General features: G+C 33.8%; 1 protein-coding gene across 6 annotated transcripts in view; it reads left to right on the top strand.

The window, feature by feature from the left end:
* Positions 1-15,563, top strand: part of LOC123692911 (PDZ and LIM domain protein 3) — an 18,128-nt gene extending 2,565 nt beyond the window's left edge. For 2 of the 6 annotated variants that reach the window (XM_045637777.1, XM_045637776.1), the window contains 10 exons: positions 2,327-2,475; positions 3,021-3,110; positions 4,479-4,559; positions 5,125-5,305; positions 10,338-10,484; positions 11,414-11,461; positions 12,048-12,136; positions 13,115-13,232; positions 13,903-13,968; positions 14,974-15,563. In XM_045637777.1, the coding sequence (XP_045493733.1) occupies positions 2,327-2,475; positions 3,021-3,110; positions 4,479-4,559; positions 5,125-5,305; positions 10,338-10,484; positions 11,414-11,461; positions 12,048-12,136; positions 13,115-13,232; positions 13,903-13,968; positions 14,974-15,060 (1,056 nt within the window). In that variant the 3' untranslated portion in view covers positions 15,061-15,563. Of the gene's footprint in view, positions 1-2,326; positions 2,476-3,020; positions 3,111-4,478; positions 4,560-5,124; positions 5,306-10,337; positions 10,485-11,413; positions 11,462-12,047; positions 12,137-12,704; positions 13,233-13,902; positions 13,969-14,973 lie in introns of those variants that run through there. The other 4 variants (XR_006751615.1, XM_045637778.1, XM_045637779.1 and 1 more) reach the window with 4 other exon arrangements.

Genomic DNA, 15,563 nt, shown 5'->3' with positions numbered 1-15,563 from the left:
CATATTAAATTTGGATCTCACAATAATTATGGTTAGAAACATGTTGAAAGTGTTTAAAGATTTTTTTAGACCTAACAAAATTGGAAACAGAATTCATAGTATCTATGCTGCATTAATAATGTATTATTCCTATATTTTTTTGGATTAGTTAGACTAAATGAGGAATTCCAATGAATTGAAAAACCAAGGGGCAGAGCTTGTTGCTTAATTTTGTTAGAATGACTTAAAAATGTATTAGTTTGCTATTGATTGGTGCTAGTTTATGACAATCTCAAAACTGAAATTTATCGTAGGTACAATAACATCATATCAATAACTTGAAAATTTCCGCGAAAAAGCTATAAAATGTTTCTAGTAATTGCTAGCATTACATGAATCAGCTAAGTGGTCGAGAGCGGCAGGCTTGTTTATTTATAAACGCCGGCTAGGCTCGAAGTTAGGACGACACAGTGTCTACTTTGTCACGTATCAAAACAACTGGAGTATTAAAAAAGTTTCATGAGAAAAAGTGTCGCCAATGCGCTTAACAACACTCTCCTGAGTCATTTGGAATTTACATACCGCTGAAAATAATTTTATGACGAATTTAGATTAGAGATAATTTATATAAAAAGTTTTGGATCAGACTAGATTACATACAAATAACTTACAGAAATATGAATGCGTAAGTGGAGTGGAAAATCTTCCGATTAAACATGTGGTAATTGCAGTAATTAGAACAAACTTAGTAATTACACGAAGGCATTTAAAAAAGGTGGTACATGTCTATGAAAACACAAAACAGATGTTAAAGGATGTCGGTATCATAAATATTGGGGCATGGGAATATTAAATTAAATAGATCACGATTATATAACGTCATCGGTGATTTATGGTAGACAAGGTCATGGAACGGATAAGTGCAGTGTGTTTTGAATGAAACATTTTTAAACATAGACGAATTAATCTCTCAGATTTTGGTCGGTGTTAATAGAAAACAGATTTTTTAATTCGAATTTGGAATTGAAATACTCAAATACAATAAATCATTACCTAATTAATACGTATACTTTAATTTATTTATTTGTCAGCAAATAAAATTGCACAGATTTAGCCCCATAAAGATTTCGTAGCGTGCCCTAATTATAGTCAGTGATGGGCAGGATAAATTGCTCTAAAAAGGGTATAGCATTTATCAAGTGTACCATAACGTATTATTTTTATCATCATCGTATAAATACAATTTTAAATTTGTTAGATCCTGCTTTGAATTCGTAAATGCGTTAGTGTGACGTAAAAATGTGCGCAAGCAGAAATATTATAAAGCCATTCAAACACAGACAGATATTTATAACGCAAACCTCATCAGTTCCATTACCACAGACACCTTTTCTTGTGACGTCATATTGATTAAGTACTACCGAAGAACATGTTATGTCCCTAATAATAGATCAGGTGACAAGTATCAGTTGTAAATTTAGGACGTCCTCGCCATTGACTCAGTGGTTGCGTGATGGATTTGCGCAAATCAACCCGTCAATTTGTCGGCCTGTAGTAGGTCGATGGTTGTTTTCAATAAAAGTGTCAGTGACGGTTGGCACGACAGCGTCGCTGGCCGCATTTAGCTTGGCCTTTGGCCAAAATCGGTGCATAACACATCCAACCCCCTGCCTAATCACAAGGTCATCCTAGTCATAACGTTTAGCAACCCTCGATAACATCTCTGGGTTTCCGGATGATTCATTATTTCAATAAAAAATAGATAGAACTCAATATTTATATCATCTCAAATGAAAATCGAATCATTTTCATAAATCGCTAAAACAGACAGAACCCCATGTAAACTTAATGTGGATGATATCCTTTTCCTATATATTTGCTATATAGCAATATCTTAAATAGTAAACTTAAACGTCTGATGAAAAAATGCATATTTTACAATTATTATTCATGAAAATATGAAACAAACGACTTGCCAATACGAAAAATCAGATGACCTAATAATTGCATAATCCAGAATGTCACGGTCTCATATTTTTCAACCTTTGTAGCAGGTGAAAAATAGTATGACATAACGCATAACAATGCGTTCATTGCTCATCTGTTTTTACACTTGTTGTTCAAGGTGATTGACTTTTCTTTTCTCGCTTCACTTTGGTTGAATAAATATTTACAGGAAATGATTCTACGAAAGCAGAGTTTAGGATCAAAAACATCAAAACATGTGTACCTATCCAAGTTAAAAAGTCTTGCGTCAATTCTTCCTTATACTTTATACCTTCTATACAATGTTATGTTTAAAACAAACATATTACACTTAAATTGATTGATTGTTTGTTACTTCCAGGTCACGCCAGGCACACCGGCAGGGCGGGATCTCGCTAGAGGCGACATTATTGCCAAAATCGACGACTACGACGCAAGGGACCTACGACACGAAGACGCACAGAACCTTTTCAAAAACGCTCAAAACCAAATCAAACTTGTTGTTCAAAGGTAATTTCAAATATTCCAATTCATTTTAACTCTACACCTAAACATTTATAGACGTTACAACAATTTCAATGATTTAATATTACTAGTAAAGATAATTCTAATGGAAAACACTTTGTACAAGCAGACAAGTCATATATCTAATTAATTATTGTCCGAATTCAAGAAACACGTTTTTATTATATAGTCTGAAATGTTCGACGGATGTAGCGCAATAAATGCACATCCTTGAACTCATTCTAGTTTTATATGATCTAGTTTCTTAATTTCATGGTAATCGTTATGTTTGCGTACCAAATTTTAATTATACCGAAAATAATCTAACGTAGTGACGACGCCTCCCTAGACGAACTTCTCAAGGCTGCAGGCGCTCTTCTACATATCATAAAAAACAACATGTAGCAATTTTGTTTTTGTCAAAAAATTAGCACAGACAACTAAACTTTTCTGAACAAAAAGCAGTTTGCAAATGACTTGACCGAGATCGATTGGCGTCTCCCAAAGATTTTGTTTGTAAGGACTTGTCTAGTTGAAAGATTGAAATACAGGAGTTCTTCGAGCCCGCATTACTACAGCATGCCGCGGTCGCCGAGCAGCTATATAGGCCGGTCACCCACACCGTCGTTCTATCATTACATGTATGAGTAAGATCTGTCACTCGATGTCGTTTGCACGATGTAGCTAGATTCACTTCAATGGATATTAATGCCGTTTTTTTTCGTTGTAAGTGTAAAAAAAGGAAAATATATTATGATGTTAAAATAAATTCGAAAATTCTAATATAACCAGTTAACTTTTAAAATATTAAACTCAGAGTATACGCGTGAAATATCAATTTGACAGACTGTAGTCAAAGCATAGAACATAATTAATTTTAACAAACAAAAACTGAACATTGGAAATTTTCTGTTTTGAAGTTTTGCAATCTAGTTTAATTTATTTTATATCTTTGATATTGTGATCTCTATAAGTTTATCAGGAAATAATCTAAAAACAAATTCTGAAACATCAGACAATTATCTTTGAATCACTTTCAAAACTATTTTAATTACCCTACTTTAATTTCGGAGCGCGATCTATATTCGTAAATTCAGTTAAAACTAAGGATGTTGACACATTGAAAATAGCCAATAGAAGCATTATAATTAGCATGGCCTTCTCGGTGTCGTGTCTGATTAAGAACTAGTAGCGTTCTAAGCTTAGTTGTGTGCTATGAATAGCTTATAATAATGATTTATCAAAGGTCGATTAGTCAGGTAAAATATATCTGTTGACGGTTGTAAAATAGTAATTGTAAATTCTGGATCATTCTACTTTACGTAGTAAATGTAGTCTCATATAATCTTAGATTAGTATATTGACCTATTTTATGTTTTTATAACCAGTAAATTTTCTCAAGCACTGTTGTGGCTTTGCTTGAATTCACAAATGTTAAAAAAACACAAGCTAGGCTTATCACTTCCGTACGGTTGTAGGATGCTTAGCAATATTTGGTAAGATATAAAACAGAATGCTCTATTAGTGCTTATTGTCGTAATGTTAAGTAGTAAAACCCCGCTTATTTACTTTCGCCAAAATAATTATAAATAACTCTGTAGAATTCTTAACTAATTAGCAATAATCATTTTATTTGACTAATTAATGAATATTTTAAGCTATTGCATAGCTTCTATCGCGGGCCTTGAGCGCGGGGACCGAATCGAGAAATTCCGTAATGAAAAAACCTCACGCTCCCCACTCCGACGGGCTCGGAGGTGTGGCTTGAAGGCATGCTATGCAATAGCTTTACCGCGGCAGTCCCCAAGTGCCACACGTCTTTTTTATTACTTAAATAGTCAAATAAAGAAATACTGCACCTAGAAATAATGTTATCCAAACTACCTACATGAATATACAAGTACTACGTAAAACAATGTAACCTTACAAGTCTTCCTTAACGCTCAAATAACTGAGTGTTCCTACCATATTGCACGTTATGTAGTTATAACAACACACGTTACCCCTAGGGACGCGGAACGGGAAGTCCCTCGAGCCGCACCCATGGCCCAACGAGCACCTGTATCCAATGCTGTCCCACCACCGTTTAGGTAAGATATCCTTACGTTTTATTGGGTAAGGACTGAAACGTCAATGTAATGATTTGTATGGATGCATGGTAGAAATGTGTGATTACCAAACTTTGTGTAAATGTTCCAAGTAAAACATTTTGGGTCAAATGTTATTTTTAAATCATCCCAATTTATAAGTGCCTCATCAGGTAACTATGTGAAATTTTATTATATTACATGCCATAATATCTAGCAATATATGGCCATAATAATGTTGTGTATAATGCGCAAGGAAATTTTGTTCCTTATGTTATCACTCATCTCTGTAACCTACATATACTCATTTCCTAAATCTATGTAAAAGTTTGGCACAACACAAAAAACTTTTAACTTCAGTTTCGAATCTTTGAAAACAGATTAAACATCTGCTGCAAATATCAAACGCGGGCAACCTTGACAGATTTTCGGTGAAAACTAAAGAGATTAAACTTTTTATCGACTTAAGAGATTAAACTTTTTATCGACTTAAGAGATTAAACTTTTTCTTTTTATCGAAATCTTATAGAGTAAATCTAAGAGCTTATTTATTTTTTATTTATACTAGGACGCCAAGCCCAAAATCCGGGCAGAACAATGCGTGGCGTGGACCCGAGTCCCTGCCACGTAGCACTCCGCTATTGCAGCCACAGCTGTCGGTACAGCATGAAGGCGAATACAGGAGCCTAATGCTGTCACCTGTATCCTCTCGCAACGACGATGTGGTTGACGAATCTATCGGTAGCCAGGTAAGAATTTTCGTTTTTTTAGTTCATTTATAGACAAAAAAAAAATGCTTCTTTGAGGAAAATATAGACGGAAAAAATTTATTAGGGTTTGGAAATTCCAATTTTTACACACACACACACACACTTAGACTTTCGAGGTAGAACAAAATACGTTACAAATTGCTTTCGATAGCTTAATAATAATGATGATTTCTAAGGTAATACATATATTTATTCATCTAGTTAGTGTTTATAGTTGCCAACATTAAATGTACCGTTACATGAAATAAAAAGTGATTCAGAATTGATATCGTATTAAACTCCACAGGTGTGAAAGAGTAAAGTATAGTGCCCATTCACTAGTTATTATTATGATGGCCTGCCAAAATGAATCTTTATAGTTTTTCAAAGCCCTAAATCGTAGAAATCACATTGCGTTTCTGCCAAACAATTTTGCCAAGTGCGTTCCCTTGTGTCATTTTTCATGTGCATATTTCGATAGTGTAACATGGTCTTTACATCTCGAGTATTTGGGACAGAACCTTGTGAAATGATAAATGTTTGTGATTTTACTTCGGTTATAAATTTATAATGAAACGATTTATGTGATGTTGAAAACGTATATATAAGATATTAATCACTAATTTCTTACGAAGATTCTAACTTCTAACTAAAATCTTAACATGAGACATCTAGAATCTAGATCATATTTTGTGCTTTATGATTCTTGTGTGTATAATTACTGCACATTACCATAACAATAAATATATTAGAGGTAATCAAGTATATAAAAGGAGATAATTACTAAGTAGGTAGGTCGACTTAAATATGCTAATATGTATTATACAATAGCTTTTACTTATAATTTGTTTTGAATACGTAGCTTCATTGCTTTTGAATAGGTAAATACTTTACAATTCACTACACAATATTTGCGTTTTATGTAGTTCTTCTGCCTTTTGCTCCTACGTAAGTGTTTGATATAACTTCTACTGTTGCTGTATACCTCATAATGGGAAAATTGTTTATTATTTTTCCCATTTATCGATCTTCAATATTTTTCGCACGAAATAGGTTACCCAAGTTCTAAACGGAGACGGGCCGTGTAATCTGGCGCTCTGCCAATAACGTTCTTATTACGTTATGTTATTAATTAAAGTGATAGAAGCCGATGATATTCACAGATCGGACGTCATTTTGCGTCCATTATTCTGTGTAATAAGTGATTACCTCAGATGTTCTAGACTAGTCCCAAGTAAAATTATATTCGAATGTTATTTATTTGTGCATTTGATATTTCTCAAACTTAAACAAAAATTGCATTATTTGTGTTAGACGATTCGTCGGTCCGGGATTTATTGGCCATCAAAGACAATGCGTAGACGTTAAAACACGCAATAATAATAATTAATTCGCGCGTCTCCTTCAAGGCCTTAGGGTGCTAGAGATCTCGCCCACGCTGACGCCTATTTTCTCGTCATATTTCCAAAATAGATGCATTGAAATTGGTGTTTACGGTGGGAGCGACTGGAGTCGCAGTCCGCGATCACACGCTCAACGATACGTCCGTCTTAAATAGTGTTACAATGTCGGTCAATCCTAATTTCTTCCCGAACGGATACCAGGACCCTAAACATCCAGAGGAAGAAGATGTCAGAAATTGGGTGCGTCGATACAAACTTTACTCTAGAATTTGTTAATAATAAACCTGTGCAAAATAAACTAATACAAATGAGTGGAAATATAAAGTTTACATACTCCTACGTATACTTGAACATATCATGAAAGCGTTCAATCTTGTGAAACTTTACGGGTGATTCGTTATCTCGAACATTCAAGCGCAAACTAATTTGGGAGCACTCGAAAAGCGGCTTGTGTTTCACGATTATGTGATGTAATAACTACAGTATCGCGATACAAATTTTAAGAACTTCTAGCACCTTGATTAGGTACTAAAAGTTCTGAAACGTATGTGGTATGACTGTGTAATGTGTTGATCATTTATTCAGAAGTCGTCCTTTAGGAACTAACAGAACTATAGCTAACAAGCAAGTGTATTTGAAACAATAAACAATTATGATCCCCAAAGCTTTTAAAGAATTGTTACAGTTTATAAGTTTTAGTCTTTGGAAACGCGGGCGAGGCCGCAGGCGGAAAGCTAGTTTAAAATAAAACTAAGTGCATATATTATAGAAAAATACAGATTACCTATGTATAGAAGCATCTCTAGGTTACGCTTCTCCTCGTATAGCTTGGGTGGTAAAAAAAAGTAATTCTAGTGATAAACTAATTTATAAATACTTGAGTAGTTTTTGAATTAAATCTTAAGAAAAAAAAAACAATGTTCAAATACTTATTTCCACCTTCTAATATTAGCATATAGATATGTTACTAAAAAAACGAAATATTCCTAAATATTTCCTAGTTTTTCGAATTATTAACAACTGAAAGGGACTATACAGGGATATGAACGTAAATATATACTTTATAACAAAGGAGACGTTTGATATAATATAAAATTATAAACAAATTCGAAAGTTTAATCGTTTCAGATTCAGAGAATGTACCAACCAATTCTAAAATTTTCCGCTGCCCATAGTTATTTAATCGTCTATATATTCCAATAATAAGTGTCCAAATAAATTCCACTGAACAAACAAATATCTGGTAAATGGCAAGATCAAATAAAAGAAGAGTTATTATGATACAATTATTTAATCCATTAAATAGCTCTATGTACTCTAACAAATTTATTTGATGCCCAAACGCCAGCTGTAAAAGCTATTTTCGCTTCAATGTCACAGTACAAACTTGTTGTTGTATGGTTAAATCTGATTTTTATGTTTTCTATTGACCTATTTAATGTATTTGAATACTCCTTTAAGTATAGAGTTTTAAACGTGCAAAACATGAAGGTATACAGGGTTACTTGTAAAACACCAGCAACCTCGCAGGACAAGATAGCTAACATCATAAGTAACAACATTTGTTCTACGACTTTTGGCATAACGCAATAAATTATTTTTAAATGATTTTTTAAGCTTTTATTGTACTCTCCTAACATTTGTAAGTCTCTGTTCTATTCATTATCGAAAGGACGACGCGACGCCCCCTTTCCCCTCCTGTTCGCTTCTTGTTTACGTATTTTTTGTGATGCGCGTAGAGTTTATAATATTCAGATGGAAAATGAAATGAATATTTATTTTTGTATGAAAATAAAATCTAACAAATTATCAAAAGTCGTAGAACAAATGTTGTTACTTATGATGTTAGCTATCTTGTCCTGCGAGGTTGCTGGTGTTTTACAAGTAACCCTGTATATAGAGCTTCATATTTTGCACGTGTGCATTGCGTTCTCATGATAATTCACACGTCTTACTTAATGATTAATTTTTTCGTATCCAATTTATACTGTAACAGATGTAAAAAATCTCATACTTACATTAATTTCACAAAAATCATCAATTGCTAATGTATTTAAATCTTCAGTCGTTTCAAATTTGTTTTTCACAAAAGAAGCAATAACGAAAAATTGTTTCAATGAGAGTGGGCCAAGAAATTTCTTCGATAACATTTTCGGGAAAATTTTATGAAACGGCCAAAGTAATCAATTGCGTCAGCGCTTTAGCTTTGTAAATAGCGAAATGAACGGAAATAAATGTCGAAATTTGTTGTTCGCTCATTGGCACAATTCGCAACGGCGCGCGGATATAATCCTTGGAACCGTTAAAATCACGTATGCCTCATTCACGTGAAATTGCTCTAACATAAACTGAATAATGTTCAACTACGTTAACCATTCTATCGACATATAATTCATATAATGTATTTGATTAAATAAATAGAGAATATGTATTTAAATATTATATTTGTATACTCTTTCCTGAAGGTATGGATACTTTGTTTTCTACCTTTTCGCGTGGTACTAAGGGGCTCCTCTAATTTATTTTCAGCATGAATTATTACGTACATTTTCGTAATAAAAAGCAGCATCGTGCCAATCACGCCGACGATCAGTGTTAGTTACTAATTGAAAATGTTTTGTTTTTAAAGAATGTCACGGTTAATGTTAGAAGGTTATAAACTCAAAAATAGTTTAGGTACATAAATAGTTTGTTTGAAGAATGTTAGCCAGATGTTCCTAGAGGGCGAATTACTACAAACTGTACCAAATCACTCAGGGTCTACGTAGTCGATTATGATCAGACTTGTATCTTTGGATTGGACTAATATTGTTTTCGGTCATCGGTTTCCATACAGTAAAGTACTAAAGAATACAGAAAGAAAGACACTAATACATAGGTATAATTATGTGAAAGTAAATTTGAAAGAGTGTAAACTGTAAAAATATCAGGAGTAGTGTAACGTCAAATTAAAAAGAAACTACCGAGACCTACCACTGGTTCGGCATATTCTACGGGCCTGTCAAGCCGGATAAGTTCTCAGTTCCTACTGTTTCACACAAATAGTTTGCTTATTTCCCTAAGATATTACTAAAGTCACAAGATATTACAAAGTAATAGATAGATCGTGTTCTAAAAGGGCAATTTAAAATACAGCTGAATACAGCTGATTTTAAAGGTATGAAAGAGTGCTTATAAACGGCTGTAGGTACTCGTTAAAAAATGTTGATGTATGGTCAATCTATTATAAAGCAGAAGAGTTTGTTTGTTTGAACGCGCTAATCTTAGGAACTACTGGTCCGTTTTGAAGAATTATTTCGTTGTTAGATAGCCCATTTATCGAGGAAGGCTATTTGCTATATATCATTACGCTAAGACCAACAGGAGCGGAGCCACCCACGGCCCACGCGGGTGAAACCGTAAAGCGCAGCTAATTATATTATTAACTGTAACTACATTTATTTTTTTATTTTTCTTTATTAGGGATAATAAACAGTTCTGCAGTGGTAAATTGTACAATAAAACTTAATCTAAATACAGGTATAACTGTACAACCAACAACATTATCCACAGTTTGGATACATACATTTTATATTTGTTGCCTGAAATAAATAAATAAATATTATAATTGAGCATGTTGTATTGTGCAGCCGTACCGCACAACGCCGCTGGTGCTGCCGGGCGCCAAGGTGCGGCGCGAGCCGGGCCCCACGGAGAGCTACCTGCGCCACCACCCCAACCCGGCGATGCGCGCGCCCCCGCACCACGACTACCGCGACACGCTCATGAAGCAAAAGGTATGGTTTAATGTGCTATTGAGCTAGGTTTTGGGGATTGAATATTGATTTCAAGGGACATATAGTTAATAAATAATAATAAAAATCTTTAATAACATAATATGTCGCTATGATTCATTTAGGGATAGTTAGGATGGGGTAGGAGAATTTTAAGGACACTACAAGTTAGCGATTGTCATTTGTTCGTGATGTGATAGGAGAATTTTAAGAAGTATGTATAGGTATGTATTTGGCGCTTGTTTTGGATTATTTTAGGATAGGAAATAATAAATTTCAGTTGCTACAGTAGGTATATTTAATATTGGGTAGTTATGTTTTGCGACCGTCAAGTTGTCTAAAGGAAAAAATATAGTGTAGCAATACCCCTTGAACTATTTAAAGAACAACTTAGAAAACTTTTTAAATGACTTAGTTTTATATTGGGACACATTAGCTTAGATTTTTCAAGAATAGCCGCTACACTTTAAAAGCCCAGTAACTATGTTTATTAAAAGGCATGAATAACACGTGGGCTGTAATAAGTACATCATAAAATATTTGATGAAATTTTGTTTTGGCTGGACGAATATTGGGTACACATAATTTTAAACACATTATCCCACTTCTAAATGTGTTTTTAAAACTTGAATTTACAAGACTTTACTTATGAATATGACACAAATGTTTTGGCAACGATGTTATAAATATTTTGAAATAGCATTCCATAGATAAAAATAATTTATATGCCACGAATTCGTAAGTATGTTAGGTACATAGTAGACACATACAGTATGCACGGACGCACAAATCATAACGCATGCACACAATCACACTTGTACAGATTATTTCTATAAAGCTTTAAATGTTGAGCACAATTTCACAGATGTAGTAGCAATTATAATATTTGGGTCTAACGCTAAGTAAAATGGAACTTTTTTGGAAAAACTCAGGTGGCCGAATCGGTGTTGCAGCGAGTGGTCGGTGAAGATGCGAATAAGGTGGTTGTAATAATTGTTTGGAATTGCAAATAACTTTCACGCATGGTTATCGACGTAAACTTTCATGAAATCACAGTCATCACATAGATCGTAGCGATATTAGCTAGCCATTGCAAGTTATAAAAATCAAGTTTTTTTTACTGCTATGATTCATATCGTACGCCATACTTTATCATCCGTTCGTGTATATAAGAAAATTCATTTCAGTTTTGACATCACTAACTTCATTCATTTCTAGAAATTGAAACAATCCAGGGAACGGAGTAATGGAAAGTTAAACATTTCAATTAATAAATTAAATTATTTTTTTTAATTTAAAATTACCAAAGCCTCTATTATATTCTTCTCATAATTATATTACTTATGCACTTTTATTATATCTTCTTGACATATTCTTGATAAATTCGGTTTTCACTTAATATTCTACTTTCTTAATGGTGTCCAGTTTTATTTTTTCATCGAGCTCAATGATTTCAAATATCATTTTATCTGTAAGACATGGTCATGTGTTTGTTTTGGTTTGAATATCATCGGTGTTGCTAATTATTTTTATTTCAGTAATCACAATAACATTAATTTATTCCAGGTTGTGCACAAACAATTTAACTCACCAATCAACCTATATTCAGAACAGAACATTGCTAATTCTATCAGGCAACAGACGTCGCCTCTGCCGTAAGTATTTCTCAATATTATCTAATTTAGAAATGCATTAAATTAGATGATTAATGTTTAGCTCTATAGATTCGGTAAATCTTTCATATTAATTAATTCAGAAGGTTCGAATCCTTGAATTATATCGGCTATTTCGAATTACCGCCAAGGAATCATGTACTATAATATAGTTTTGTTTTGCTCCTCTAAATATATACCTCCCTCGTATTTCTATTACAGTAGGAAGTAAAGTACCAAACAGCATACCGCACGAAATATTAAAGGTCACCATAATTACCTAAGCCACATTCATCTTTGAACTGTTTCAAGAGCATGGCAGTTTGCCAAACGAAAATATCTGAAATTCTCCAAGACTTAGTCTTCTTTCTAGGCTAAGGTCTAAGCTATATAATTATTTTATGGCTGTACTTGTAGGCTAGATTAGATCAGATTGCATTCCTTATAGATGAAATATTTGAAAATCAATTTACTATCATATTTATTTAAGGCAAGCAAATAAATAGTATAATAACATTTTTAAAGGAAAATAAGTTTGTAATTTAATGGAGGTATTTGTTTCCTCACTTAGCGCTAACGGCCATTACGGGCGGTCACACGTTGTCAAGAGGCAGGTCTTTTACTAGAAACTACGCCAAAGCAACTGTCGACGCCCCATCCTATTGACGCATTAATGCTTATTTATTTTAATTTCGCTACTCTCAACTATCCTTCGTCTCTCACACCTTCAGGCACGGCGACGACGTCGACACGTTGCCAACTAAAAATTTGCAATCTGACATTTCACGCGTCAATCGCGTGCTAGTATAGCTAATACGTATATTTCATAGTATTATAATAATATTAGTGTAATCGATTTCACCCGATGCGCTCTATCATCAGTCGTACTAACAATATCTGTATATGGTATAACGTACTGGTATATCTGTCGCGCCTCTAACCGACTAAACTGAACTAAACGGGGGTTGTGGCGGGGGGCAGCTCGAAGGCGTTCGACCCGGCCAAGTCGGACACGTTCCGCGCGCTGCAGGAGCAGGACCCGCCCGCGCACGAGCAGCCGTCGCCGCAGACCAAGCTCTTCACGGCGCAGCCCGCTAAGGTACTGCACCGTGCACGCACCACACAACACCCGATACAATACCACACAACATGCCACACAACACGCAACACTTAATATAACATCATACAATGCACATAACACAACACACTACATAAAACACCATATCACATAACGCCACGTGATGTGGCCAGTCCATGTAACAAGCAATACAACACATTACATAACACTGCATCTACACGCCACACAACATATTATATGTACACACACACGTAAATGGAAAAACAACACACATCCCGACACAACGCACCAGGAGCGACACTACACACACCATACATACAAATCTCCTTCAAACAGATCACAATTTACCAAGGTCCACTATTAGGAACATAACATATTTTGTTTCTATATAAGAATTATTACTTGAGCTAGATACAAGATTCCCAAAAGCTTACAGATGATAACAACATTATTTAGATATTTTATATGTGAAACATTACAACACCAGGAATCCGTACCTGCAATTATTGTAAAAAAAATCCTTTAGATGCTTTTGCAGTACCTATTCTTACTTATTATGTATAGAATACCATACCACACCAACAAAATTATACTATTTAAGTTATGAAAAGTTTTTATATTATAATATTAACTCAGTTATGTACCTAACTATGTATTCTGATTTTTGTTTTTATATTCTCTGCCTTGTTAGAAGCCTGTCCCTCCGAAATCGAAACAACAAAACGAGGCAAAACTCGCAGGAAAACAAACGACCTTCGTAAGTATATTTTTAACTCGTGTCAGTCTTGAATTCAAATCAAAAATGCCACTGCTAGATACCTAATTAATTAAAATGTACAAATAATTTCTTAATGTCAAGCTCAAATATTATAATTTTTTATTAAATACTATGCTATAATGTAGCTGTAACATTTATATAATACGTATACCTGGCGCGGCCTAAGATGATCCCTATGACAGTTCGTCTTAGTGATTGCTCGTATGATGGATCGTGTCGATACTTTACTATTTTATAGGCAAAGGCGTGGTTTGCATTCAGCCACCTCGGTAAACATGTTTTTACAAATATTATAAAATGAATTTTTAACGTCTATTATGTAAACGAAACGGTAAGTAAAACGAAAGTTTTCCAAAACATAAAAATACACCTTATCATTTTCTCGTAATTTTTAACCCATTTAACACAGTGTATATTATTTTATCATGAAAATGGAATCCCCCATTTAATTTTTCTAAAAAACTTATATTATCATAGGTAAGTAAATTAAAGCGAACGGTAATTATTAATTAAGTATGCTGCGATCTTCTGTTCCATTCAATAGTGAATGAACTATAGCTTAAGTATGGAAAAAATGTGAACTCGTTTCCATTATCGAAATTTGTTTATCGATACTTTCCGCACTAGTCGATAAATGCCAACGATGTAAGTTTTGAAGGACGTAAACGTAAAGTCAGATTGATATAATTTCTCGTAAATGATAAGAATTGTTATAATTCCAAAGGAATATCATTGTAATAGGATAAAGCTACGTAAAAATTAATAAATGCCATTTTTAGACGCCTCCAATACGTTTCTAATTTAATGGTGACGCCATTACAAGTTTGTCTCTTGAGAATAACTGTCAGTGTCATAGGGATCATCTTAGGCAGCGCCGGGTATAATAAATAATAAAATATTTGTAGGTAATGTCTAATTTTTACCAACATTTACTTTTAATTCATAAAAATCCTACAAACGCTAACGAAATATTTTATTTTGCAGGTGAACTCGTTACACGAAGAGCATATTCAGCAATCGAACTCTTTCAAGCGCCTTATGTACAATGTACTCGGTGATACCGAATTTTAAGACAGATATTTGATCAAAATCTGCGGTTCTGAATGATTATCTTCGGATCCTTTATAAGATCAAAAAAATTCCAAGACATTTTGATTGTAACATACTGAATAAACTGCAATGTTTAGTCGGTTTACGTAGAAGTTGTGGCCATCTTGATATGACTGATGATTGTGAGCGATGGAGCGAAGTTACCATCACATTATATTCGTAGTTACAAGACTAACAAAATTAATTTAGGAGACATATTTTATAATAAAGCTCTCGACAGTGTGTAATGTTATTTTCGGTGGATTAATTTTTCTAATACTCGAGTATTAGGCAAGTAATTTATTTTAAGTAGCAACGTAACTTTAATTACTAAGTGTTATCTGTTTGTACAGAAATGTTATTTATGTAATGAATATAAGAAATGTTGAGTGTACAATCTAGTCACAACGACCCGAGCTCTGGTCGAAACCACGAGAATGAGATTCAAACTATTTTATTTAAATAAATTATTTATTTTTATCTAA

Source organism: Colias croceus, chromosome 6, assembly GCF_905220415.1.
Source record: "Colias croceus chromosome 6, ilColCroc2.1".
Classification (NCBI taxonomy): Eukaryota; Metazoa; Arthropoda; class Insecta; order Lepidoptera; family Pieridae; genus Colias; species Colias croceus.
This window is presented reverse-complemented; position numbering and strand designations above follow the sequence as displayed.